This window comes from Camelina sativa, chromosome 19 (genome assembly GCF_000633955.1).
Source record: "Camelina sativa cultivar DH55 chromosome 19, Cs, whole genome shotgun sequence".
NCBI lineage: Eukaryota > Viridiplantae > Streptophyta > Magnoliopsida > Brassicales > Brassicaceae > Camelina > Camelina sativa.
The window spans coordinates 2,259,207-2,282,671 of NC_025703.1; the positions used below are offsets into that span (position 1 = coordinate 2,259,207).

Below are 23,465 nucleotides of genomic sequence, written 5' to 3' on the forward strand. Positions count from 1 at the left end.
ATTATTTAAAATTGAAATTATTTTGGGGCAAAACGGAGTTTTTTTTTTGTTAATTATTTTACAGAAAACAATGAGAGACATTAAATTTTGGAGAGGTGGAGAGATATGTATATTGAAAAATTCAAAGTCTCTCTCTGTCACATCAATTCACACTCTGCATCTCTTTAATTAATGGACAAGGCAGAAATATGGATAGATTTAAGTCAGCCATGGCTCAGGCCAAGAAGATGCAGCAATACTGTGAGCTGAAGGTAATATCGTTAAAACGCAAAATGGATAAGCAAACGTTTTTAATTGTCTGTTTCCATTGTGGATTATATGTTCAAGATTTTGCTTCATCCTTACCAAGTCTTAAATCTATGAATGTTTCAGACAGAATGCAGAAGACAGATGTTACTAGAGTACTTTGGAGAGTCATTCGACTGGAGGAATTGTAAAAGCAGTTTAAATCCGTGTGATAACTGTGAAAAGAGCTAAAGTAATCTCTATCAAATTTTTATGACTTGACCTCTTATATATTGATAGTTGATACTTGATACATATAGTTTTCTTCATATGACCTGAGAGTTAATAGTAAAACCAATTTATGATCCTAGTTGTAATAGTAAAACCAAAACCTGATGAGCATTTCCAAGGTTTAGTTCTCAATACAATTCTTCAATGTCATGATTTTTGGGGTTTGTCGTAGAAGATTAATTTGTACCCAAAGAAACAAATATGTATTATATAAATTGCGCAGATTACATTTGGAAACAAATAAAGCAGTAATTTGAGCAGACCCTGTAACCATCATCACTCAAGTCACTCTCTATATCTGCCAATACTACTCACAAGCAAAACAGTTTAACGGAGGCCAGACGGAGAAAGTGGAACCCGTTAGTAAAAAAAATAAGGGAAAATGTGGGTAAGCCAAATGTAGATTCTAGAAACAGAAACTACTTTGCTGTTATAAAACCAGAGAGAGGCAGGAAATGATGAACAAAAAAGTTGTAGACAAGGTTTTTGGTGGGAAGCAGAACTAAATCGTAAAGGTAAAAAAGCATACAACACTGCTTCATGACAGCATTGAGTCATTTATTTACTCATTGTCGTTTCCTTTTGTCACCCTTAGTGATGCTTGTTGTTTTGGGGCTTTGTTGCGACGTGCCTCCCAAATTCGGTCCGTTCATTTGTTGAGATGGTGGGATAACTTGCGGTGCAAGCAACTGATTTGCAGTGGCATTCTGGCTGTTATCTCCAACCGCTAGGTTTGCATGGCCATCTCCGAAGTGAAGCGAGTCCGGTAATGATGGGAAAGGGACTTCCAATGTTCCTCTGGCCCAGAAGCTGTCTGCTACCATCTTTTTGTAGTTCTTTTCTAGAACTTTCGGATCAAAATAGAGTGCATGTCTCCTGAAAAAAGAAAAAACAAGATGAAAGAGATTTAAATCATACAAAAAGATTAGAAACAGAAGCAAATTAAAGGGACATGGTAAAAGTCACGGGAAGCAAAAATAAACCTGCAAAAAGTAGAAGGATGATCTTGAGTGTAATGGCTGATCTTTTGCCAGTTATATTTACATGAAAAACCTAGACCTTCATCTTGGAAGAACGTTGGTGGTACTCCCAACTGCAGAGAAAACAACATACAAACATGCATGAGGTTCAAGTTTTGAAGAATGTGTAAGCAGCTTGCAATAAATTAATTACCTCGATTTCAAGGCATCCAGTTTGAACGTCGGCTTTAAGGGACAAGACATCGTCCCAATTGATCGCCATCCTTTTCCAATGTTTTCTTGTTTCAGTCTCTCCAACGAAGTCAAGAATCTCCCAGATAAATTGTTTCTTTTGAAAGAAGCACCTAACAATAAGATCATTACACTTGACCGCAGCTTTTGTCCAATCTCCGATTGTAATCTTGGTCATTGGAAAGTTAATAGATGGTATTTTCCGTGGTTTAGCCAAGTATTGATTTGAACTTGCAACCTGAGTTTTACACGATCGAGTAACAAAACCAATGGAATGGGTTGAAATGTGATTCCAATATAGCAAAGAACAGAGCAAGTTGAATCAGAGAGAGAGTAAAGAACCTTCGATCCAGAAGTAATGGCTGGAGAATCTCCTACAGAACTTATTACAGGCTGACGCAGAGAAAGATCCTCTCCAAGAGACGGAGACTCAGCGGCTAAACCCAATGAAAGATCCAAGCCATGGGTTGAACTCGAGGGACCTCCAAGACGAAGAGCCGCTGTGCTGTTGTTTGATGAACCCGATAAGAGATCAAAGCCATCGTTTGGGGCGAGACCTTGTGACGACACATCCGAGCCAGCGAAAGAAGAAGTAGAACTCGACGACGGAGCCGCGACCACGGGGAGATATTGGACGAGAGGTGGTGTCTCCGCTGCTGCTGTGTCGTCGGAGTTCGGCGGAGCCAATGATAAATTCAAAGCCTCGTGATCGGGATGATCATGTTCCATTCTTGAATTCTTGAATATCAGAAGAAGAAAGAGCGAGCGAGCAAGTGATTAATGAAGAAGAAGATGATGAAGCTGTTGGAGCTTTCTCACTCTTGTATATAAACGGTTTGCCACGTGGCTTTAATAAAGGTAAATTTTTTTTGGTAGGACAAAAGGTAAATTATTTTGATTGATGGAAATTAATGTAGAAAATATGGGGCGAATCGCATAATAAAAAAATATTTGGTCAACAAAAAATATATAAGAAAAAGAAAAAAACGACTTCTTTTAATTCATGGGTTTCCAAATTGGCAAATTGTATCAATTTCTTTATTTTCTTTTGTGTGTCACACCAAATATCAAAAAGCTATTTATCCAAATATATAATCATTTTTTTTGTTTTGTGTGTCACATTATGGGGCAAAAATGTCTTTTTTTTTTAGTAGAATTATTTTACAGAAAACAATGAGAGACATTAAATTTTGGAGAGGTGGAGAGAGATATATTGAAAAATTCAAAGTCTCTCTCTCTGTCACATCAATTCACACTCTGCATCTCTTTATTATTCACAAGCTCCCTCCGCTCCGCTTCTTCTTCTTCTTCTTCTTCTCTAGTGCTTTAGGTCTCCATACTCTTAACCCAAATCCCCCAAAATCCCCATATTCCAACTGCTTAAACGAGTCCACCATTTTCCCCGAATTCCAAATTCCAAATTCTTCTGACCCACTTCTTAAAAATCTCAACTTTTTCGTTCTTTCCTCTGATTTATTTACTCTCGTCGTTGTTCTTGTTGGTTTTGACAAACACAGCAATACTCATTGTGAGCAAAAGAGACAAAAGTGAAAGACTTTTTTTGTTTTTTGTTTTTAGGGTTTCGAATCTTCTCAGTATCACAGATTTTTGTTTCCTTCATTGTCGTCTCGGTGCTGCCTACATTTTGTTTGTTAACGCTTACACAATTTTGAATTTGGTACTATTCTAATCATTTCTGAGTTTTTTGTTTTTGTATTTTTTGGCTGAATCATTTGATTTGTCTGTATTCTTCCTGTTGTAGACTGTTAATGTTACTGTTCCAAAGTTTGGTCCTTTTTTGTTCTTTTGATCCAAATGCCAAACAAAAATTACATCTGAAATAGTGTATATATATAAGATAATGCCTTCCGTATAAGTAATTCAATTGCTGTTGATATGTTGTAGATGATAGAAATGGAGGCTGTTGAGAAGAAACGATCTAGAGGAGGTTTTCTAAATCTGTTTGATTGGTCTGGTAAATCCCGGAAGAAGCTCTTCTCCTCTAGCAGCAACTCTGAACTCGTCTTCGGTAATGTCTGCTAAACAAACTTCTTACCATCTCGATTTTTAAGTCTTAAAATCGTTCTTGTCCTGAAGCCCTTGTTTGATTTCAAGTTATGCCTTTTGATTCACTTTCTTTGATATGTAGAAATTTTATGTTCTGAATCAATACATTTCTTTGTGGAAGATGTTGGTTGGATCTTTGATGTGATGCATAGTCCTGTATATTAGATGGCCTTCTTGATTCAAACAACTTCAATAGACTCAAAGTCTTGCCTTTTTTGTGTGTTTTGGTATCAGAAGCATCAAAGCAAGAGAAACAAAATGCTCGAAACCCCTCAAACTCCTGGCCCTCTCCGGTAAGGCTTCTCAATACCATTTTTATCCATGTTCTTTTGATTTAAGTGAATGGCTGGAGCCAATGGTCTTTGATATGATATTTGTTTAACAGATTGAAAAGGATGATATTGGAAAGAATTCAACTTACAATCCGAGAAGTGACTTGAGTTGCTCTACATCCTCTGCCACTAGTGATGATGGACTAGGGTCTCGAGCTCCAAGTGTGGTCGCGAGGCTCATGGGTTTAGAGTCTCTACCTGTACACAATGCCTTGGAGTCCCAGTCTAATTTCGCTTCTGATCCATATTCTCTCAGATCCTCACGCAAGGCAAGCACATGGGATGCATACGAGAATTTGGGTTATGTAAATCTCCGCAGTGACTATGATGGTATTTCTTGGGACCATTTGGATTCAAGAATGAATACAGAGTGTAACCGGCCTATTGACCGCTTTCAAACCGAAACGTTGCCTCCAAGGTCGGCTAAGCCAATCCCTGTCACTCACAATAGGCTCTTGTCTCCTATCCGGAGTCCTGGTTTTGTTCAGTCCAGGAACCCTGCTTATGTAATGGAAGCAGCTTCAAGAATGATTGATCCAAGTCCTCGTAAAGTTGCTAAGACGCGATTTTCATCATCTGATTCTTCGTCATCACTCCCAATGAGGATCAGAGATTTGAGAGAGAAACTAGAAGCTTCACAGAAAGGACCAAGCGCTCAAATCTCTAATGGTGCCCGCAATAATAAGAACTTCAGAGGAAACCACGACGAAAAGAGAACTACATCATCACTCAAGGGACAAGAGACAAATAAGTTATTGGGAGAAAGCAGGTTTGGTGGTTTGAAGGGTAAAGTGAAGCCTCCTTCTGTATCTGCACCTGCACACGCAAAGACCAATGCTATTCACAAGCGAGACAGTTCAACGCCCTCAAGTGGCAACAGAGACCAAAAGAAGAAGATGGACACTAGGAACCGCATAGTAAGAAATGGTTTCAAAGAATCGTCTGCTAGCACTGGGAAAACTGTGGTTAAGCCAAATAGCCTGAAACAAAACCAATTTGCTGAGACGTCTGTTTCAAAACAGAGAGGCACCAAAGTGATGAACAAAGTTGCAAACAAGGTTTTGGTGGAAAGCGGAACTACAACTAAGAAGCTTCGTTTTACTGAAACATCAGCGGAAAAGAACACTGCTTCATCTTTGTCCAGCAAAAAGAATCTTCCTCGAAACAAAAAACTGCCAAATGGGGTGCAAGAACCTGGAAACAACAGTGATAAACGGATCAAAAAGGGTGAAAAGTTGATAAAATGTAACATCACCGTCGATGGCAAGTTGAAGAAGACAGGGGACGACGATCGAAAGGACATGGATGTGATTTCATTTACTTTCTCATCTCCTATCAAAGGTTTATCATCCAATTCACGATCCTCCGCTAAAAAGTCTGATCAAGATGCAGAATCAGCACTCAGTTTCAATAAGATCGATGGTGATTCTCTAAATTTTCTGTTGGAGAAAAAGCTCAGAGAGCTAACCTCTAAGATTGAGTCATCTTGTAGTAGTCTTACCCAAGAAGAAGAGTCGTCTGGTTCCATTACAAAGGATTGGGTGAATGGGACGATATCATTGCCGTCGGATGATCTGGATAATGGTTTATCAGAGAGCGAATCTGATTCTGATTGTAGTTCAGTCTACAATGATAAAATATTCCAGGTTAGTCATATGGCTAATTCTTAATTCTGCACAAGGATAGGTCTACTTTTAGTTGCTTACCACCACTGTCTCTATAAGTTGCTATATATGTATTTCAGTAAAGTTTTCTGACACACTAACCTTAAAAAAATTTGATATTTCCTAATGACACAGGCGGAAGAAGATCAGGAAGTTGGTGATAGCTTCAGCACAGCCAAAACTCTCCGAATCTCTAGCAGCAAGAGTTTCTCAAATTCAAGCATTGAAAATCACAATGGAATCGAAGAAACCGAACCCTCAGCAGAATCCGTTGCTTTATCAGAAGCAGAAGAAGGTCAAGACTGGGAGCTCAAGTACATTACCGAGATCATAGCCTCTGGCCAACTGATGATTAAAGAGGTGTCATTGGGGATGGCTACTGATATATTACCTCTGAGCCTTTTTGAGGAAATCGAAAGTAAGAGAGATGTGCGAGGCAAGATTGAGAGAAAAACACTGTTTGACTTTATGAATCAGTGCTTAACACTCAAATGCGAGCAGATGTACATGGGAAGCTGCAGAGGATTGTTGTGGAAAGAAGACATATTCCTTGAAAGGGGAGGGATATTATTGGCAGAAGAAGTGAAGAAAGAGGTTGAGGGATTGAAGAAGAAGAGAGAGATGATAATGGATGAGCTAGTTGACAATGACATGAGTAATTGTGAAGGGAAATGGCTAGATTACAAGAGAGAGACTTACGAAGAAGGAGCTGAGTTTGAAGAAGAGATTGTGTCCGATTTAGTTGATGACTTAGTTAGTGAACTTCTCTTCTGTTACTGACAAACAAAACCACTTGGTCTTATTTTTCCTAGTTTCTCAAACTTCACAGTGAAATTGTTTTTATAGGATTATTATATATGTTAAAAACAAGATTAGGCTGAACTACCTTCTCCCACAGTGTTGTAATTATGTTTTTGATAAATCATTTTTTTACCTCTGTAATCCCAAATAGTGAAAGTCTAATAGACATTTTCATTACTTCTTTCTAGTGATGGAGCTGATCGCTGTGCAGGTACAATGTGTTAAAACGGGATGGGCGTTTGTGTTTTACGTAAAATAAAAAAATAAACCGGGGTGTTCCGAGAATCGAACTCGGGACCTCTCGCACCCGAAGCGAGAATCATACCACTAGACCAAACACCCTAAGTGATAAATTTTCAGCGTTAAAATATTTATAATGTATCACCGTATTTAAACGGAGACTATTGTTTTTGTTTGTTCATCGAAGAGAGAAGAGAAAATTCGAAGAATCCATATCATCAGTGTATCCCTCCTCTCTCTCTCTCTTTGCAAAGCCCTTTCAGGTTTTTTTATTTGTTCTCCAATGGCTTCTAGCAACACGGTAAGCATAACGCTAGCTTCTATGGTTGTCTATTTAGGGTAACGATGTTGACTGTGAGATTGCTTTGTGTGTTTTTTGGTTCGATTTATGTAGACTGCTGGAGTTGATAATACGTTTAGAAAGAAGTTCGATGCGGAAGAGTTTAAGGAGCGTGCTCGTGAACGCGAAAAGAAGGTTCCTTTCATTGTTTCCCTCAGTTTCAATTTTTTTCAATCTCTGATTTGTTGATTTTTCAATTTTGATTTTTTTTTTCCTGGATGCAGGAGTCAGATCGGTCTAAATCTCGATGTAGGGTTACTTCTCTGATTTTCCAGCTTATAAATACTTGAACTTGTGAAATCTTGATGACACTAAATTAGGGTTGTTTTGTTTATTGTTTCAGCCAAAGGTCCTCCTGTGCAAAGAGCCCCTTTGAAGCATAGAGATTATCATGTAGATCTAGAATCTCGTCTGGGAAAAACGCAGGTAACTTTTTAAGTCTTCTTACCTTTTTGTTTTTGTTTTGAATTGAATAGAAATTTGGTAGCTTTTCTTTTCTTTATCAGTAAGACAGAGAATTTGTATGAGTAACCTTGGTCTACTTGTTCTTGGATAATGAGTCTTAGTCACTGATGATGTTTCTATCTGGGTACCTTTTACATGAGAAGTCCATTTTTTAAGCATTGCCCTTTTTGTTTTTGATCTGAAAGCTTGAGAGTAGTTGATAATATGATAGTATCTGGTACTTCATTAGGTTTTTGTAAACATTGGGAATCTCAGTTCTTCTGTTCCTTTGAAAACAGATGAAGTTTTGTGAATACTTTACTATAATATTAATAGTACACGGCATTTATGTTTGAACTGGTTTATTGCACGATTATATTTATATATCAATCTTGTTCTTTCATTCTTTTGATATGGAAGTCTCTTCCAGTTAAGGTTTCTTCAAGAACCTAACGTTCTTGCTTGTATTACCAGGTTGTTACACCGGTAGCGCCTCTAAGTCAGCAGGTAATGGCTCTTTTCTTACCTGTACTGCAAGTATGATTTTAGAGCAAAAACTTGTGATCACGCGAGAATCTGTTCATGACCTTTTTGTTCTTCCCACAGGCCGGTTATTTCTGTCGCGTCTGTGACTGTGTTGTTAAAGATTCAGCAAACTACTTGGATCATATAAATGGGAAAAAACGTACGNTCTAGAATCTCGTCTGGGAAAAACGCAGGTAACTTTTTAAGTCTTCTTACCTTTTTGTTTTTGTTTTGAATTGAATAGAAATTTGGTAGCTTTTCTTTTCTTTATCAGTAAGACAGAGAATTTGTATGAGTAACCTTGGTCTACTTGTTCTTGGATAATGAGTCTTAGTCACTGATGATGTTTCTATCTGGGTACCTTTTACATGAGAAGTCCATTTTTTAAGCATTGCCCTTTTTGTTTTTGATCTGAAAGCTTGAGAGTAGTTGATAATATGATAGTATCTGGTACTTCATTAGGTTTTTGTAAACATTGGGAATCTCAGTTCTTCTGTTCCTTTGAAAACAGATGAAGTTTTGTGAATACTTTACTATAATATTAATAGTACACGGCATTTATGTTTGAACTGGTTTATTGCACGATTATATTTATATATCAATCTTGTTCTTTCATTCTTTTGATATGGAAGTCTCTTCCAGTTAAGGTTTCTTCAAGAACCTAACGTTCTTGCTTGTATTACCAGGTTGTTACACCGGTAGCGCCTCTAAGTCAGCAGGTAATGGCTCTTTTCTTACCTGTACTGCAAGTATGATTTTAGAGCAAAAACTTGTGATCACGCGAGAATCTGTTCATGACCTTTTTGTTCTTCCCACAGGCCGGTTATTTCTGTCGCGTCTGTGACTGTGTTGTTAAAGATTCAGCAAACTACTTGGATCATATAAATGGGAAAAAACGTACGTGGTGAACTCTTTTACTCACCATATTTCTAACAAGTCAAACTAATGAAGTCGTATTCAATTTTGAAGCCACTGAATTGTTGGATGGATTATTCAATTTGTAAACTAAATTGGATGGTGTTGTTTCTGATTTACACAGATCAACGGGCATTGGGAATGTCTATGCGGGTGGAGAGATCGTCACTTGAACAAGTAAATATTTTCTTCCAGTTATATGCTTAATTTTGCTGGGGTTTTACTTGTGAATGAATCTGAGACAAAAGTGCTTCTGGTTAAAATGTATTAGGTCCAGGAGCGGTTTGAGGTTTTAAAGAAGCGGAAAACGCCAGGAACTTTCACGGAACAAGGTAAGACTTTTAAGAGGACCCATCTCTGAGTTATGTAGGTTGATGTTAGAAACTATCCTCTGGAAAGAAAAGCTAAAACAAATCTAAGTAGGTTGAAAAAGAACATTGAGGTTGCCACTTTGTTTTCATCTAATGCATAGTAGATCTCGGATAACTGAATCTGATCCTGATGTGGGAATAGATCTGGACGAACGCATCCGGAAACAAGAAGAGGTAGAGGAAGAACAAAAAAGGCAGCGTCGGGAGAAAAAGAAAGAGAAGAAGGCAAGTCTTTTATATATAGATATATCTCTTCTTGAGCTCTTTTTTCACTTTGATTGTTGTTCATTGTGATTGGCTTTTGGAAATCTGACTTATGTTTTTTTTCCTTTCAAATTTTCTTGTCTCAGAAAGGGAAGGTGATAGAAGAGGAGCCTGAGATGGATCCTGAGGTTGCAGAGATGATGGGATTTGGGGGCTTTGGATCTTCGAAAAAATCATGATGGTTTTTTTTTTATCACTGGTATCTGTTGTGTTCTAGCGTTTTTGATCCACACAACTTTGTAATCTAACTTCACATAACGATATTGTTTCATTGTGCAAGAAGAGGAATTTGTATCACTAAATTAATTGGTGCTATGAAAAAACTGAACAATGTGTGATGGCCCATTCATCCTGTGGCTTTGAGGGAAGAAATTGTGTTTCATGCTTAATCGTAGTGGCAATATAATCTGTTATGTTAAGTTTTTGATCAATATTCCTAAACATAACATCAATAAAGAAAGTTATTTATTTATAAACAATTTTGTGCTTAAGAAACTTTATCTCCCATGTAAGTGCTGGAAATAAGACTTGACTAACAGATCGTGCTGGAAATAAGACTTGGCTAACAGATCATTGGGGCGCGTTGGGAAGCGTATCCAAACGTAAACCTAGAACCCCAGATTTGAAAGAAGAAACAAGAACAACAAACAAGATTATATAAAGAGATATTATTTGAACAAACAAAAACAAGAAAATGAACTTAGAAATTAATCTAATCGATTAGAAACAGAATATGAGACAAAGATGAAGATGAAGATGGCAAATCTTGAAAGATCAAGTAGAAAGAACGAAGACAAGTTTTAGTAGTTTTATACCGCCTAAACTACTTTATATATTGAACATAAGGAATGTTTCCACGTATTCATGGGCTTGAAATTAGTATAATAAAATATAGTTATATACTTTTAAAATAGTTTAGTAACTTATTGAATAAATTAATTATTTAATTGTCTATATTACATAAATATTATTTTAAATAAGTATTTATCAAAACTTGTGCACAAATTTTAAAAGTGTTATTCAATTATTGTTTTATAGTTTTCTTAGTTCTCTCGATAGTATTTCCACTGTCCAATAAACTCAATAAAACTAACCTATTATTTATTATATTATTTAGATTCAATTATGAAGATAAATATTATCCGAGATAATTAATCAAAAACTAAAAGACTTTCTTCTGATATATTGATGAAGTCATATATTAAAATCATATAGGAAATAATTCAATTGTACCAATATAAGTGAGACCAAAACCTAACTTGTATATATTTACAATTCACAATAACTTGGTTTTAATAAATTATTATAAACATATATAAAATATATGTTAATTAATTGTATGTTAATAAATGATACATGATTAGAATAATATTAATAAGTGAATAGAAATTGAAAAGTAGTTTACATAATAATTTCATGTAAATTATTTATCTTAAAATATCTACAAATATAGAAGCAAAATAGGAAATATGTGACATATCTTAAAACTATACAACATGATGTTCATAATATATGAATAATACTAATATCCAAAAATAAAAATTAAGAATGAAGACAATTTAGATGATAGAAAAATTAAATATTTTATTATATTTTAAAACAAAATATCATATATAGTTATACATATATTTTTAAAATAACCAGCTATTTCAAAATTAGAATAAAATTGTAAAATAATTAAATAATCATATTATGTGAATTATTTCTATTAAAGGGGAGAAATAAAACAAAAAGTTATTATTAGTTCTTTCTAAAAAGTTTTTGAAGAAAGTTTTAAAATGAACTCAAAGATACGATATATTGAACGTAAATTTACACGTCAGCCTCCTTATATCCACATCAGCTTTTACTTTATTAAAAAAAAAATAATGATAAGGTGAAGAGTCCTAAAAAAAACATTATCCTTCACTCGGCAAATCCGTCGAATAGTGGTGTGCGACTCAGCTCTGTCATGAAGAACCTCTGAGAGGCTTCAGTGGCAGTGGCTAACCGAGTGGGATTGTGCAGTGGAATATTTACATACGTGAGTGCCAAGTTTATTACTGCAAAACCTTTTTAGAAGATGGGTCATGATTGTGGGATCTGCACAAATTAATTATGCTTCACTGTTGTTGATATTCAGAAATCTAATAATGTTGGCTGGACTTTGATCTCTACTCAATCGTTAAGGCATACTCTGCAGTGTATCTTGATTGAGGATCACACAATCTCCAATTGGATCCCTAGACATTGTTTTGTATGTGAATCTCAGAGATGAAGTAACAGCATTTATGGACGACTGGTAGGTCGATCTGACTTGGCACCAAAATCAAAATCGATGATATACAGAACCAGCTAACACTCCAGAGAAAAAAAAACAGAGTTCTTGACTTATTTATAACAAGACTCAAGAGAAAAGTTCAACACTTAAAAAAAGATTTTATACAGAACCATCAAGATGTGTGTGAGTGTGTTCCCTGCGCTGTCTCTCCTCTTCTTGAACCAATGTGCTTGCTAGATACGTTCCAACCGGAGGATACATTGAGCGTACGTTCATGTGTTGAGGCATCATCAAGTTACTTTCTGTGTGAGGTAGTGCATATGCTTGACTCCCAAGTATCCCCCTTGTGTTTTGCACTGTTTCACTCTCGTATTGGGTCATCGGATTACTCTGCCGTGAACAGTTGTAATGAATCTGCCTGTTATCATGCCCGTTGATGAACTGATCAGAAGACACCGGTGGTGGGATAGCTTGCGTCCCAAACAACTCATTTCCAGTGTAAACCCAACTATTAGCTTGACCATATGAGTTTTGACTTCCATTGTTAACCCAGTACAGAGGTGCCACGTTAGAGTTTCCTTCTCCCACTCCCACGCGACCAATTCCTAACAAAGTTATATGTTTTTATTTTCTTTCTTTTTAATCCTGACTCAGACAATAAAATGATCATTTGCGTAAGGTACAAGGTACTTTACCTTGAGAAGGGTGATGTATAAGGTCACTGTTGACATTAAAGCGACGTGTCTGGCTTAGGACGTAGCTAGATGAGTTGGTGTTATCGTTGCTTCCATAGTCAATGTCGAAGAAAACAGCTTCTCGTACCGGGAAATTGACATCATAGAGTTTGGCCCAGTAGCTATCGGACAAAAGCTTCTCCAAGTTCTTTTGAAGAACTCCGGCATCAAAATGAAGTGTATGTATGCTGTCATATATATAAACGTAAGACTATGAATCACTTTTAGCGTTACAAAAAGCAAAAGAAAATGATTCGATGGAAGATAAAAGTAGGAAACCTGAAACGGGAAGCGGCCTGATCTTCGGTGAAATCTTGATCCATTTGTTTCCATTGTGTGTGTTTCCCTGCTATTGGATTATTCTCTATGAAGAATTTTGGACGTTTCTTCAACTGCACATAAACAAAAACATCTCAAAGATTGTAAAAGCATATAAGATAAGATAAGTATATAAGCATATAAGATAAGTCTGATTAGTACCTCAATTTCGAGGACTCCAGTTTCATCACGTGGATTAATACTCTCTTGAAAAGAAGTAACATCATCCCATTGGATCTCGATCTTTGTCTTGAGCCTCGGCATGCTAGTCTCTGGATCTCCAGCGTCGAGAATCTCCCATATAAGTTTCTTCTTTGCAAAATAGAGTTTCGCCACAATATCGTCAGGGTTTGTTGCACGGTAGACCCATTGGCCAATTATGATCTTGGAGATTGGGAATTTCATAGCTTTGAGTCTCTCTGCAGGAACCTTCGGAGGAAGAATTGATGTCTTTGAGCTCTCTGACTGTTGAGGAGGACATGGGTTGTTTCCGCTGAGGTCATTCTCAGTCAAGTTGATGAGTTCCGCAGTTTTCGTTAGAGGCAAGTTTAGCCGTGAACCCTGAAAAATTAGGTTTATACAACAAAGTAAGAGAGATAACAATCAGAGAGATCCTAAGTTGAAGAAGATGACGAAGAAAAGAAACGTTTTCTTTTATGTGAACGAATCTTAAATTAGATCTATAACCAAATATATATGTATATATCTAACAACCCAAAAACCTAAAACCCTAAGGCTTAAACTCATCTGAAAGAGTTACAAAGAAAAAAAAAAACAAAAACAGAGGATGAAACAGAACGAAGAAGAGAGCACAATATTAGAGAACAAAGCAAGCGTTAATTAACAGAGGAAAGAGAGAGGATAGAGCAAAGTAGAAACAGAGAGTACGATGCAGATAACTTAGAAAAGGAGTCACCTGATCATCAGCAATTCTGTTATGATGATTGTTGTTGCCGCCATCTCTTGCTTGAGATTCTTCTTCTCGTGATGTCTTCATCTGTATTTTGTTTTCGCTGCTTTAGGTTTCCTTTTATCACACTACTGCGTATTCAGATTTGGCTCGCTAAGAGAATATATAGACGTACATCTTAGGGTTTTGTATCCGTACCTATCCGTATCTGATTTTTTAAGTTAAATCTTAGGGGTTTGTATGCGTACCTATCCGTACTTTTTTAACTTTAGGTTTTAATTATGGTATTAAATTGTTTATTGGACAATAACAAATTAGATGTGGTAATCCATATTCGGCTACTTGCCCATGCGGTTTAACCGGAACCGGCCCTTTTTATGGCCCAGTTCAATCATATAATTTTATGGAGGAAAAATCTATATAGTATAATTTAATTTTGTATGTTTGTTATAAAACTTACATATTTACTAATTTTCTTCAAGAAGAAAAATTTCGAAAGAACTCAAGAAAAGTATATCGTTATAAGATAAGCCGTCACCACGCGTGCGTTATTTAGATTTCCAACTTTGTGTAGCTTTTTTTGCTTTGTTTACTTTACACTACAAAAGACCATGCAACCATTATAGATTTGATTAATGTGATTGTATAATCATTCTAAAATCACCTTTAAAAATATTCGCTTAGGTGGATGACATCAGAAAATCTGAATGTGATTCGACGTAATTAGTTCATTAGCTAAGTTCAGATAAACACCAATACGCTGTGTCATGTGTGTTAGTGTGTATCAAGAAAGCTAGTACGAATCAAACAAAACACTTTGATATTATAATGGTTCTACTGTTTAAACTTGGGAAATAAAAACAAAAAGAAAAAAAACAGTTACACATATGCATTTTGATCAAGTTTAGTTCAGTCCAAATAGGAATGAAGAGTATAAAATTACAAAATAAGTATATATGTTCGTAGTTACTACTTGAAGCTTATGACCGACCACTAGATGGTATTTATGTACTCATATCTTTTTGATTGGTACTCAGAAAAAAGGGAAAGAGCGATCTCCACCATCAACGTCAGCCTGTCACATATTTTGGCTTGTTAGGCATTTTACACACTTTGATGGGGGTTGATACAAGTTTATAATACACACACTCTCAAATTCACACGTGATTTTCTCTTTTATATTGATGAGGCCATAGAGAGCATGTGTGCTTGAAATAATTGTAGGGACGGTCAATATTGCCTTTTTCTTATGGCTTTCCATATACGGAATATTAAATAATAGTGACTCTTTCACTTCATGTATTTTTTTTTTTGTTTTCTTTATTATGATCCATAGTTTTGATTCTCTAGATTCTCTACCGTACCACGAGATATATGATATCTATCCTTGCTGCAGCTCAAAATGCTTTGCTGACTCATTTTCGCATATAAAATCTCCTTATTAATTTTCGTTTTAATATTAGACCATGATGATCATATATATATATATGCAATATAAGCTTTAAAATCCATATGACTATATATGTATGGACGTCAAAACTTTCAATCATATAAAATTTTATGGCCCAGTTCAATCATATAAAATTTCCTTATTAATTTTCGTTTTAATATTAGACCATGATGATCATATATATATATATATATATATGCAATATAAGCTTTAAAATCCATATGACTATATATGTATGGCTACAATAACTATTAACTTAAATTTTGTCACTAATTTGTAACAGTTTATAGATATTATTTGTTATTAATTTTTTTGTAACAAAAAAATGTAACTATATGATACAAATTTACTAGTGTACCAAAACTGTAAGTTATTTCAGCTGTATTTATGTAATTATGTATTTTACAACTTCTTTGTTATTTAGGAAATTTTTCTACGTAGTCGTGTTTGATATCTATATTCAAAAAAGATTAAAAATTGCAAATACCAAAAGAAGATGAAGATATTGGAATTGATTGATTTTAAGATGGCGTGGGGCTTTTGTCTCATTATCAGATTTTGTGCTATTAATGGATTTCGATATAAAGTAACTCAGAGATCTTATATACCCAAACAAAAGTAATCCAAAGACGTAACTCTTACTTGGCTCTCTTTTTACGTGATAAAGAGTGCCAAGTGTATCTTGATTGAGGATCACACAAGACACAATATTCAGTTGGATCCCTACAAATTGTTCGTATGTGAATCTCAGAGGTGAAGTAACAGCATTTGTATACAGAACCAGCTAACACTCCAGAGAAAAAAAAAACAGAGTCCTTAGACTTATTTACAACAAGACTCAAGAAGAAAGCTAACACTTGAAAAAGATTCTATAAAGAACCATCACTGATCCAAATATCAACATAACCCTAACTATTGTTATCGTTGGAATCATCTTTTTTGTCCATATCAGGAAGCACTGGCCAGTTGTTGCTCATGTATAAAAATTTCTGGTAATCTTTGAGCTGAAATTTTCCATCAAGATGTGTATGAGTGTGTTCCCTGCGCTGTCTCTCCTCTTCTTGACGCAATGTGCTCCCTAGATACGGTCCAACCGGAGGATACGTTGGGATTACGTTCATGTGTTGAGGCATCATCAAGTTAGTTTGTGTGGGAGGTAGTGCATATGCTTGACTCCCAAGTACCCCCCTTGTGTTTTGCACTGCTTCACTCTCGTATTGGGTCATCGGATTACTCTGCCGTGAACCGTTGTAATGACTTTGCCTGTTATAATGCCCGTTGCTGAACTGAGAAGACACAGGTGGTGGGATAGCTTGCGTCTTAAACAACTCATTTCCAGTGTAAACCCAACTATTGGCTTGACCATATGAGTTTTGACTTCCATTGTTAGCCCAGTACCGAGGTGCCATGTTAGAGTTTCCTTCTCCAACTCCCACGCGACCAATTCCTATAAAAGTTATAGGTTTTTATGTTCTTTCTTTTAATCCTGACTCAGACAATAAAATGATTTGCGTAAGGTACAAGGTACTTTACCTTGAGAAGGGTGATGTAGAAGGTCACTGTTGGCATTAAAGCGACGTGTCTGGCTTAGGACGTAGCTAGATGAGTTGGTGTTATTGTTGCTTCCATAGTCAATGTCGAATAAAACAGCTTCTCGTACCGGGAAATTGACATCATAGAGTCTGGCCCAGAAGCTATCGGACAAAAGCTTCTCCAAGTTCTTTTGCAGAACTCCGGCATCAAAATGAAGTGTATGTATCCTGTCATATATAAATGTAACACTATGAATCACTTTCAACGTTACGAAAAGCAAAATAAAATGATGATTCGATGAAGTAAGAAACCTAAACCGAGAAGCAGCCTGATCAACAGTGAAATCTTGATCCATTTGTTTCCATTGTGTGTGTTTTCCTGCCTGTGGATTAGTCTCTTTGAAGAATTTTGGACGTTTCTTCAACTGCACATCTCAAAGATCATTACTCACACTCATAAATTGTAGCAACATATATAATATAAGTATGATTAGTACCTCGATTTTGAGGATTCCAGTTTTATCACGTGAATTAATACTCTCTTTAAAAGAAGCAACATCATCCCATTGGATCTCGATCTTACTCTTGAGCCTCGGCGTGCTAGTCTCTGGATCTCCAGCGTCGAGAATCTCCCATATAAGTTTCTTCTTTGCAAAATAGAGTTTCGCCACAATATCGTCAGGGTTTGTTCCACGGTATTCCCACTGGCCAATTATGATCTTGGAGATTGGGAAATTCATAGCTTTGAGTCTCTCTCCAGGAACCTTCGGAGGAAGCATCGATGTCTTTGAGCTCTCTGACTGTTGAGGAGAACATGGGTTGTTTCTGTTGAGGTAATTCTGAATCAAGTTGATAAGTTCCGGAGTTTTCGTCAGAGGCAAGTTTAGACGTGGACCCTGAAAAATTAGGTTTATACAACAAAGTAAGAGAGATAACAATCAGAGAGATCCTAAGTTGAAGAAGATGACGAAGAAAAGAAACGTTTTCTTTTATGTGAACGAATCTTAAATTAGATCTATAACCAAATATATATCTAACAACCCAAAAACCTAAAACCCTAAGGCTTAAACTATCTGAAAGAGTTACAAAGAAAAAGAAAAAAAGAAAAACAGAGGATGAAACAGAACGAAGAAGAGAGCACATATTAGAGAACAAAGCAAGCGTTAATTAACAGAGGAAAGAGAGAGGATAGAGCAAAGTAGAAACAGAGAGTACGATGCAGATAACTTAGAAAAGGAGTCACCTCATCAGCAATTCTGCTATGATGATTGTTGTTGCCGCCATCTCCTGCTTGAGATTCTTCTTCTCGTGATCTCTCCATCTCTATTTTGTTTTCGTTACTTTAGGTTTCCTTTTATCACTCTGCGTATTCAGATTTGCCTCGCTAAGAGAATATATAGACGTACCTATCCGTACTTTTAGTTAAATCTTAGGGTTTTGTATCCGTACCTATCCGTACCTGATTTTTTTTTTCAACGTACCTGATTTTTTTAGTTAAATCTTAGGGTTTAGTTAAATTATTTATTGGACAATAACAAATTTGATTTGGTAATCCATGCGGTTTATCCGGAACCCTTTTTATGGCCCAGTTCAATCATATAAGTTTATGAATGAAATAAACATTATATAATTTAATTTTGTTTGTTTGTTATCTTTAAAAAGAAAATTTCGAAAGAACCCATGAAAATTATATCGTTATAAGCCGTCACCACGCGTGCGTTACTTAGATTTCCAACTTTGTGTAGCTTTTTTCTTTGTTTACTTTAACACTACAAAAGACCATGCAATCATTATAGATTTGATTAATGTGATTGTATAATCATTCTACAATCACCTTTAAAAATATTCGCTTAGGTGGATGACATCAGAAAATCTGAATGTGATTCGACGTAATTAGTTCAATAGCTAGGTTCAGATAAACACCAATACGTTGTGTCAAGAAAGCTAGTAAAAATCAAACTAAACACTTTGATCTTATAATGGTTCTACTATTTAAACTTCAGAAGAAAAAAAAAGAAAAAAAAACAGTTACATATGCATTTTGATCAAGTTTAGTTCAGCCCAATTATGAATGAAGAGTATAAAATTACAAAATAAGTATGTTTTTAGTTACTACTTGAAGTTTATGATCACTAGATGGTATTTATGTACAGGACTCATATCTTTTTGATTGGTAGTTTGGTACTCAAAAAAAGGGAAGATCGATCTCCACCATCAACGTCAGCCTGTCACATCTTTTGGCTTGTTAGGCATTTCACACACTTTGATGGGGTTGGTCAAGTTTCTAATACACACACTCTCACTCTCTCTCTCTCTTATTTTTATCTATAACACTCAAATTCACACGTGATTAATTTTCTGTTAGAGCAAGCACATCGGTTGGGACTTTTTTTTGGTCCCTCACATTTAATAATAATATTTAGAAGAGAATCGATACAACCAAAGTCTCGACAAATTTTTGTTCTAACCCTAGAGAAAATAGAACATCCAATGAGAACGTAACACGCGTCGAAGTGGACAACCAAAAAACATCCCGAATGAAGATACGATTCTTCAAATTTGGGCTTTTTTTATTTATTTTAAATCCAAAAAAAACGGAGGACGGCCCAAATCATCACAGATGCACATGGTCTTATATTGATAAGGCAAGCATAGAGAGCATGTGTGCTTGAAATATTTGTAGGGTACGGTCAATATTGCCTTGTTCTTATAGCTTTCCATTTACGGAATATTAAATAATAGTGACTCTTTCACTACATGTACTTTTTTATTTTCTTTATTATGATCCGTGGTTTTGATTCATGCATCTCTAGATTCTCTACCGTACCACAAGATATATGATATCTATCCTTGCTACGTACATCTCAAAATGCTTTGATGACTCATTTTCTCATCTGAAATTTCCTTATTTTCGTTTTAATATTATGCCTGATGATCATCTACATATATATATATATATATATATGCAATATAAGCTTAAAATCCAAAATATGTGAGGGACGTACGTATAAATACATTAACAATAATAAGCAATGTGATTAACAATAAGAAAAAATAATGACTAAAACTACTTTTAAGTTGTCTTTCAATAAATTTAGGGAACTCGTAAAACCTAGTTTAAAACGTCAAAACCGTACGTTATGTCAGTATTTATCTAATTATGTATTTTACAACGTTCTTTGTTATTTTGAAAAATTTTCTACGTAGTCGTGTTTGATATCTATGTGTGTTCAAAACGGATTAAAAATTGCAACTACCAAAAGAAGATGAAGATATTGGAATTGATTGATTTTAAGATGGCGTGGGGCTTTTGTCTCATTATCAGATTTTGTGCTATTAATGGATTTCGATATAAAGTAATTGAAAGATCTTAACCCAAAGATGTAACTCTTGATTGGACCTTTTTCTACATGCTCCAAATTAAAAAAAAAAAAAAAGTTGTTTTCTTTTTCTTCTCCGTTTTATGTGATACCTTCAAGGTTTCACAAGACCCACAGTAAAGCGAAGCAATGAAGGTCAGTTTATCCACTTCCACTTAATATTCTTTTATAAAGTATGCCTAAGGAAATCCAATCACAAAATCAAAATTACCCAACTTAGTGAAAAATATGTCACAGAATCACTCACATTCCATCCGGCAGTAAGAAAAAAAAAAGATCATAGTGGTAAAATAATCAACAAATAATAGTTAGAAGAAAACTAGCCTCAAGAATTAACTAAAGAATCGATGATTACATGAATGCAAAGACTCCAAGTCCCAAGTTAGAGGGCAAGTCAGATTTCTTCTAATTAATGGTCATCATAGTTAAATGCTATATCGAATATTTGGTCATATTCACTTACGAAGTGAACATCAAGCCCTTCTTTCAAATCTTGTGGGAGCACCTCAAAATCTCTCCGGTTAAGAGCTGGAAGTATTATCGTCTTAATCTGATTCCGTTTTGCAGCTAAAGTCTTCATTTTCACCTGAATGAGAGAGATTTGGTGTCTTACAAAGCACTTAATACAAAAATTGGTTATCAAACAGCTAAAATGGAGTAGAAAATTCTAGTGTGTGCGTGTGACTTACGACGCCTATTGGAAGAATTCTACCGGTTAGATTGACTGCTCCAGTCATTGCAAGATCTTTCTTCACAGGTTTCTTCATGGCGAGTGATAGCAAGGAAGTGATCAAGGTGCAGCCTCGGCTAGGCCCTTCATTTGATTTGTTACTACCTGTAACATGTAGATGAAGCTTGGAATTCGCAAAGAACGGGTTCTCGGGTTCTTTCTCGAGCAAGAATCTTCTGGCAACCGTGCTAGCGACCTGCACACTTTCTCTCATCGCATTCCCAAGCTGGCCCGTTATGACAGAGAGGCCTTTGCCTTTCTCTTCTTCGATAACGTTGGTCTCAATGTACCCAATTCCTCTAGTCGTATATATAAAAAAGGCATTTGCATTAGGCGACAAAAACAAAAAATACATACATAATAGGCCACATTTTTCCTAAATTAGGCTGAACATTCATTTTTATGTGATGTTATAGGATTTTTTTGGAAACAAGACTCATATCATACACATTTATGGAAAATTTGTTTGTTTTTCCTTTGCATTAACTACTAAAATCTTGTTTTTTAGGAATTTGTTTTGAAAATGAACTATATTTCCTTTTTTATACTAAAAATAAGATAAAAAAATTTTCAAAAATAGAATGTGAGAAGTTACATATTTTATTATTAGCCTTAGGCCTCTATTGACCTTGGCACGACACTGCTGCATATAGACCTTTTCTACTTTGGTCTCGAAATTAGTCGGTTTGCCAATACAATCTGCAAGGTTCGATTCTTTAATCGAAACCTTCCTAGCTGTTTCAATTTGTGTTGTATCGGATGTATCTTCTCGTACTAGTTTAAGAGCACTCTGTACATAAAAGTCATGACTGATGTTAGATTATTGATGTTAGATTATTGAGTGTTCCATTAACTTTTTAAGCAAGTTACCTTGCGGTAAATCTTCTCAATTTGCTTCTGGAGATTTCTAACTCCTCCTACTTCTTTGCCGTAATTTTCTATCAAGGAACGAAGAGCACAATCGCTTACATCAACCTGGTAACATAAATCAACAAGAACTATTCAAATATCCATATAGTATATATGAATATCAAACATCAGAAGATGAGAGGATATATATATGCATGGTTTTACGATTAAGACCTCTTCAGGCTTAATGCCACAATCTTTTCTTGCGGTTTTCTCCAAATAGTCTCTAGCTATATGCATTTTATCAGCAAAGAGATATCCTGCAATAGTAATCACTTCCATTCTGTTTAACAGAGGAGTAGGAATCTTGTCTATTACATTTGTTGTGCATACAAAGAAAACCTGTAACCAAAAAAACTTGTATTAGCCTTTATAAGTTCTCAATTGCTAATCAGATGATAAAATTCTCATTAAGAAAAAAAACAAAAAAACCTTTGATAGGTCAATGGGAACGTCGAGATAGAGGTCCATAAAATTTGCATTCAACTCTGGATCAAGAAGCTCCAACAAGGCGTCGACCGTGTCGCCAGTGATGTGTCGTCTTCCAACCTAATCAACCGAGGAACTATAAACAATTATTGCAACTACTAACATAAGATTCTTGAATGTTACAAACCAATCCAAATAGTATCACCTTATCAATCTCATCAATCAAAACAACAGGATTCTGTGTTCCCACACTTTTTAGACATTGCACCATCTTTCCCGGTGTGCCGTTGTATATTGTTCGGGGAATCCCCTAATTATAAGAGATCAAAATCTTCAATTCCTTAATCGTTTATTTATGATCAACGCAATAGTGTAGATAAATTACATTAATGTTAGCAGCCGTAGATAGCCCTCCAACAGAGCATTGAAAGAAATTACGCTGAAGAGCACGCGCAATCGAACGCGCAATGCTAGTCTTACCAACACCGGGAGGACCCGCAAGACAAATGATCTTCCCTGATTAACATAATTATACAAAAATATATATAAGGATATGATTTGTTTATGTAAAATCAACAAACCCTAGAGGTCGACTACGTACCTTGTGAAGTGCCTCTAAGTTTTTCAACAGCAACGTGTTCTATTATTCTTTCTTTTACATTCGATAAGCCATAATGATCCTCATCAAGAATCTTTTCTGCACTCGTGACATCACAATTCTCACCACTGCACACAAAATAAATCAAATTTACTTAACTACAGATGATGCAATTCCTCAAGCACATGAGCATAATATATGAACTAAATATCACATGAGCAAAAACCTGTAATTTCCCCAGGGCAAAACGGTCAACCAGTCAAGGTAGTTACGGGCAATAGTAAATTCGTGACCGGTCTTAAACACCTCCAGTTTCGTAAGCTCTTCATCTATAACTTGCAATACACGTTTTGGGATTTTTAGCTTATTAGGCTCAATCCTTTCCCTAAACTTTTGCTGCAAAGAACTATTGTTTTTAGATATCTTATGATCATGATATAAGATTACTTCAAATTAAAGATACTCTTACGATGGTATTGGTACGTACCACAACAAGATTTATCATCTTTGTAATCAAATCCAAGC

General features: G+C 35.6%; 5 protein-coding genes and 1 non-coding gene across 6 annotated transcripts; 2 read left to right on the forward strand and 4 right to left on the reverse strand.

The window, feature by feature from the left end:
- LOC104764249 lies at nt 2,946-6,732 on the forward strand. The gene is made up of 5 exons (XM_010487748.2): nt 2,946-3,405; nt 3,633-3,756; nt 4,029-4,087; nt 4,180-5,772; nt 5,926-6,732. The coding sequence occupies exons 2-5, from the start codon at nt 3,633-3,635 to the stop codon at nt 6,568-6,570; spliced, it is 2,421 nt and encodes an 806-aa protein (XP_010486050.1). The 5' UTR covers nt 2,946-3,405; the 3' UTR covers nt 6,571-6,732.
- Nucleotides 6,862-6,933, reverse strand: TRNAP-CGG. The gene has a single exon. It is a non-coding gene; the product is annotated as a tRNA-Pro (tRNA).
- On the forward strand, nt 7,021-10,079 carry LOC104764250 (zinc finger matrin-type protein 2). The gene is made up of 10 exons (XM_010487749.1): nt 7,021-7,132; nt 7,226-7,306; nt 7,396-7,420; nt 7,515-7,597; nt 8,090-8,122; nt 8,222-8,300; nt 9,180-9,232; nt 9,327-9,387; nt 9,569-9,651; nt 9,777-10,079. Exons 1-10 carry the CDS (start codon nt 7,115-7,117, stop codon nt 9,867-9,869), a joined length of 609 nt encoding a protein of 202 aa, XP_010486051.1. The 5' UTR covers nt 7,021-7,114; the 3' UTR covers nt 9,870-10,079.
- On the reverse strand, nt 13,073-13,578 carry LOC104767347 (the record flags this gene model as incomplete). The annotated part of the gene is made up of 2 exons (XM_019240781.1): nt 13,073-13,096; nt 13,165-13,578. Coding segments are annotated over 2 exons (438 nt in total), but the record flags the coding sequence as incomplete, so codon positions are not given.
- On the reverse strand, nt 16,186-18,240 carry LOC104764251. The gene is made up of 5 exons (XM_010487751.1): nt 18,138-18,240; nt 17,392-17,790; nt 17,207-17,319; nt 16,896-17,122; nt 16,186-16,809 (listed from the first exon to the last, which is right to left on the reverse strand). Exons 1-5 carry the CDS (start codon nt 18,213-18,215, stop codon nt 16,271-16,273), a joined length of 1,356 nt encoding a protein of 451 aa, XP_010486053.1. The 5' UTR covers nt 18,216-18,240; the 3' UTR covers nt 16,186-16,270.
- On the reverse strand, nt 20,684-23,445 carry LOC104767348 (lon protease homolog 1, mitochondrial-like). Its single transcript, XM_010491385.1, has 11 exons — nt 23,428-23,445; nt 23,167-23,363; nt 22,944-23,068; nt 22,728-22,858; nt 22,548-22,652; nt 22,346-22,462; nt 22,088-22,255; nt 21,875-21,979; nt 21,616-21,794; nt 20,964-21,303; nt 20,684-20,860 (listed from the first exon to the last, which is right to left on the reverse strand). The coding sequence occupies exons 1-11, from the start codon at nt 23,443-23,445 to the stop codon at nt 20,684-20,686; spliced, it is 1,662 nt and encodes a 553-aa protein (XP_010489687.1).

Excerpts from the sequence above, each read along its gene's own strand:
- LOC104764249 (XM_010487748.2), top strand. The coding sequence starts at position 3,633 with ATGATAGAAATGGAGGCTGTTGAGAAGAAACGATCTAGAGGAGGTTTT. Across the intron at positions 3,757-4,028 it reads CAACTCTGAACTCGTCTTCG|AAGCATCAAAGCAAGAGAAA; the intron begins GTAATGTCTGCT and ends TTTTGGTATCAG. Across the intron at positions 4,088-4,179 it reads CAAACTCCTGGCCCTCTCCG|ATTGAAAAGGATGATATTGG; the intron begins GTAAGGCTTCTC and ends TTTGTTTAACAG.
- LOC104764250 (XM_010487749.1), top strand. Across the intron at positions 8,123-8,221 it reads TAGCGCCTCTAAGTCAGCAG|GCCGGTTATTTCTGTCGCGT; the intron begins GTAATGGCTCTT and ends TTCTTCCCACAG. Across the intron at positions 9,388-9,568 it reads AGGAACTTTCACGGAACAAG|ATCTGGACGAACGCATCCGG; the intron begins GTAAGACTTTTA and ends ATGTGGGAATAG.
- LOC104764251 (XM_010487751.1), bottom strand. The coding sequence starts at position 18,215 with ATGGAGAGATCACGAGAAGAAGAATCTCAAGCAGGAGATGGCGGCAAC. Across the intron at positions 17,791-18,137 it reads ATAGCAGAATTGCTGATGAG|GGTCCACGTCTAAACTTGCC; the intron begins GTGACTCCTTTT and ends CTAATTTTTCAG. Across the intron at positions 17,320-17,391 it reads CTGGAATCCTCAAAATCGAG|TTGAAGAAACGTCCAAAATT; the intron begins GTACTAATCATA and ends TGAGATGTGCAG.
- LOC104767348 (XM_010491385.1), bottom strand. Across the intron at positions 21,980-22,087 it reads GTGGCATTAAGCCTGAAGAG|GTTGATGTAAGCGATTGTGC; the intron begins GTCTTAATCGTA and ends TTATGTTACCAG. Across the intron at positions 21,304-21,615 it reads AAGGTCAATAGAGGCCTAAG|AGGAATTGGGTACATTGAGA; the intron begins GCTAATAATAAA and ends ATATACGACTAG.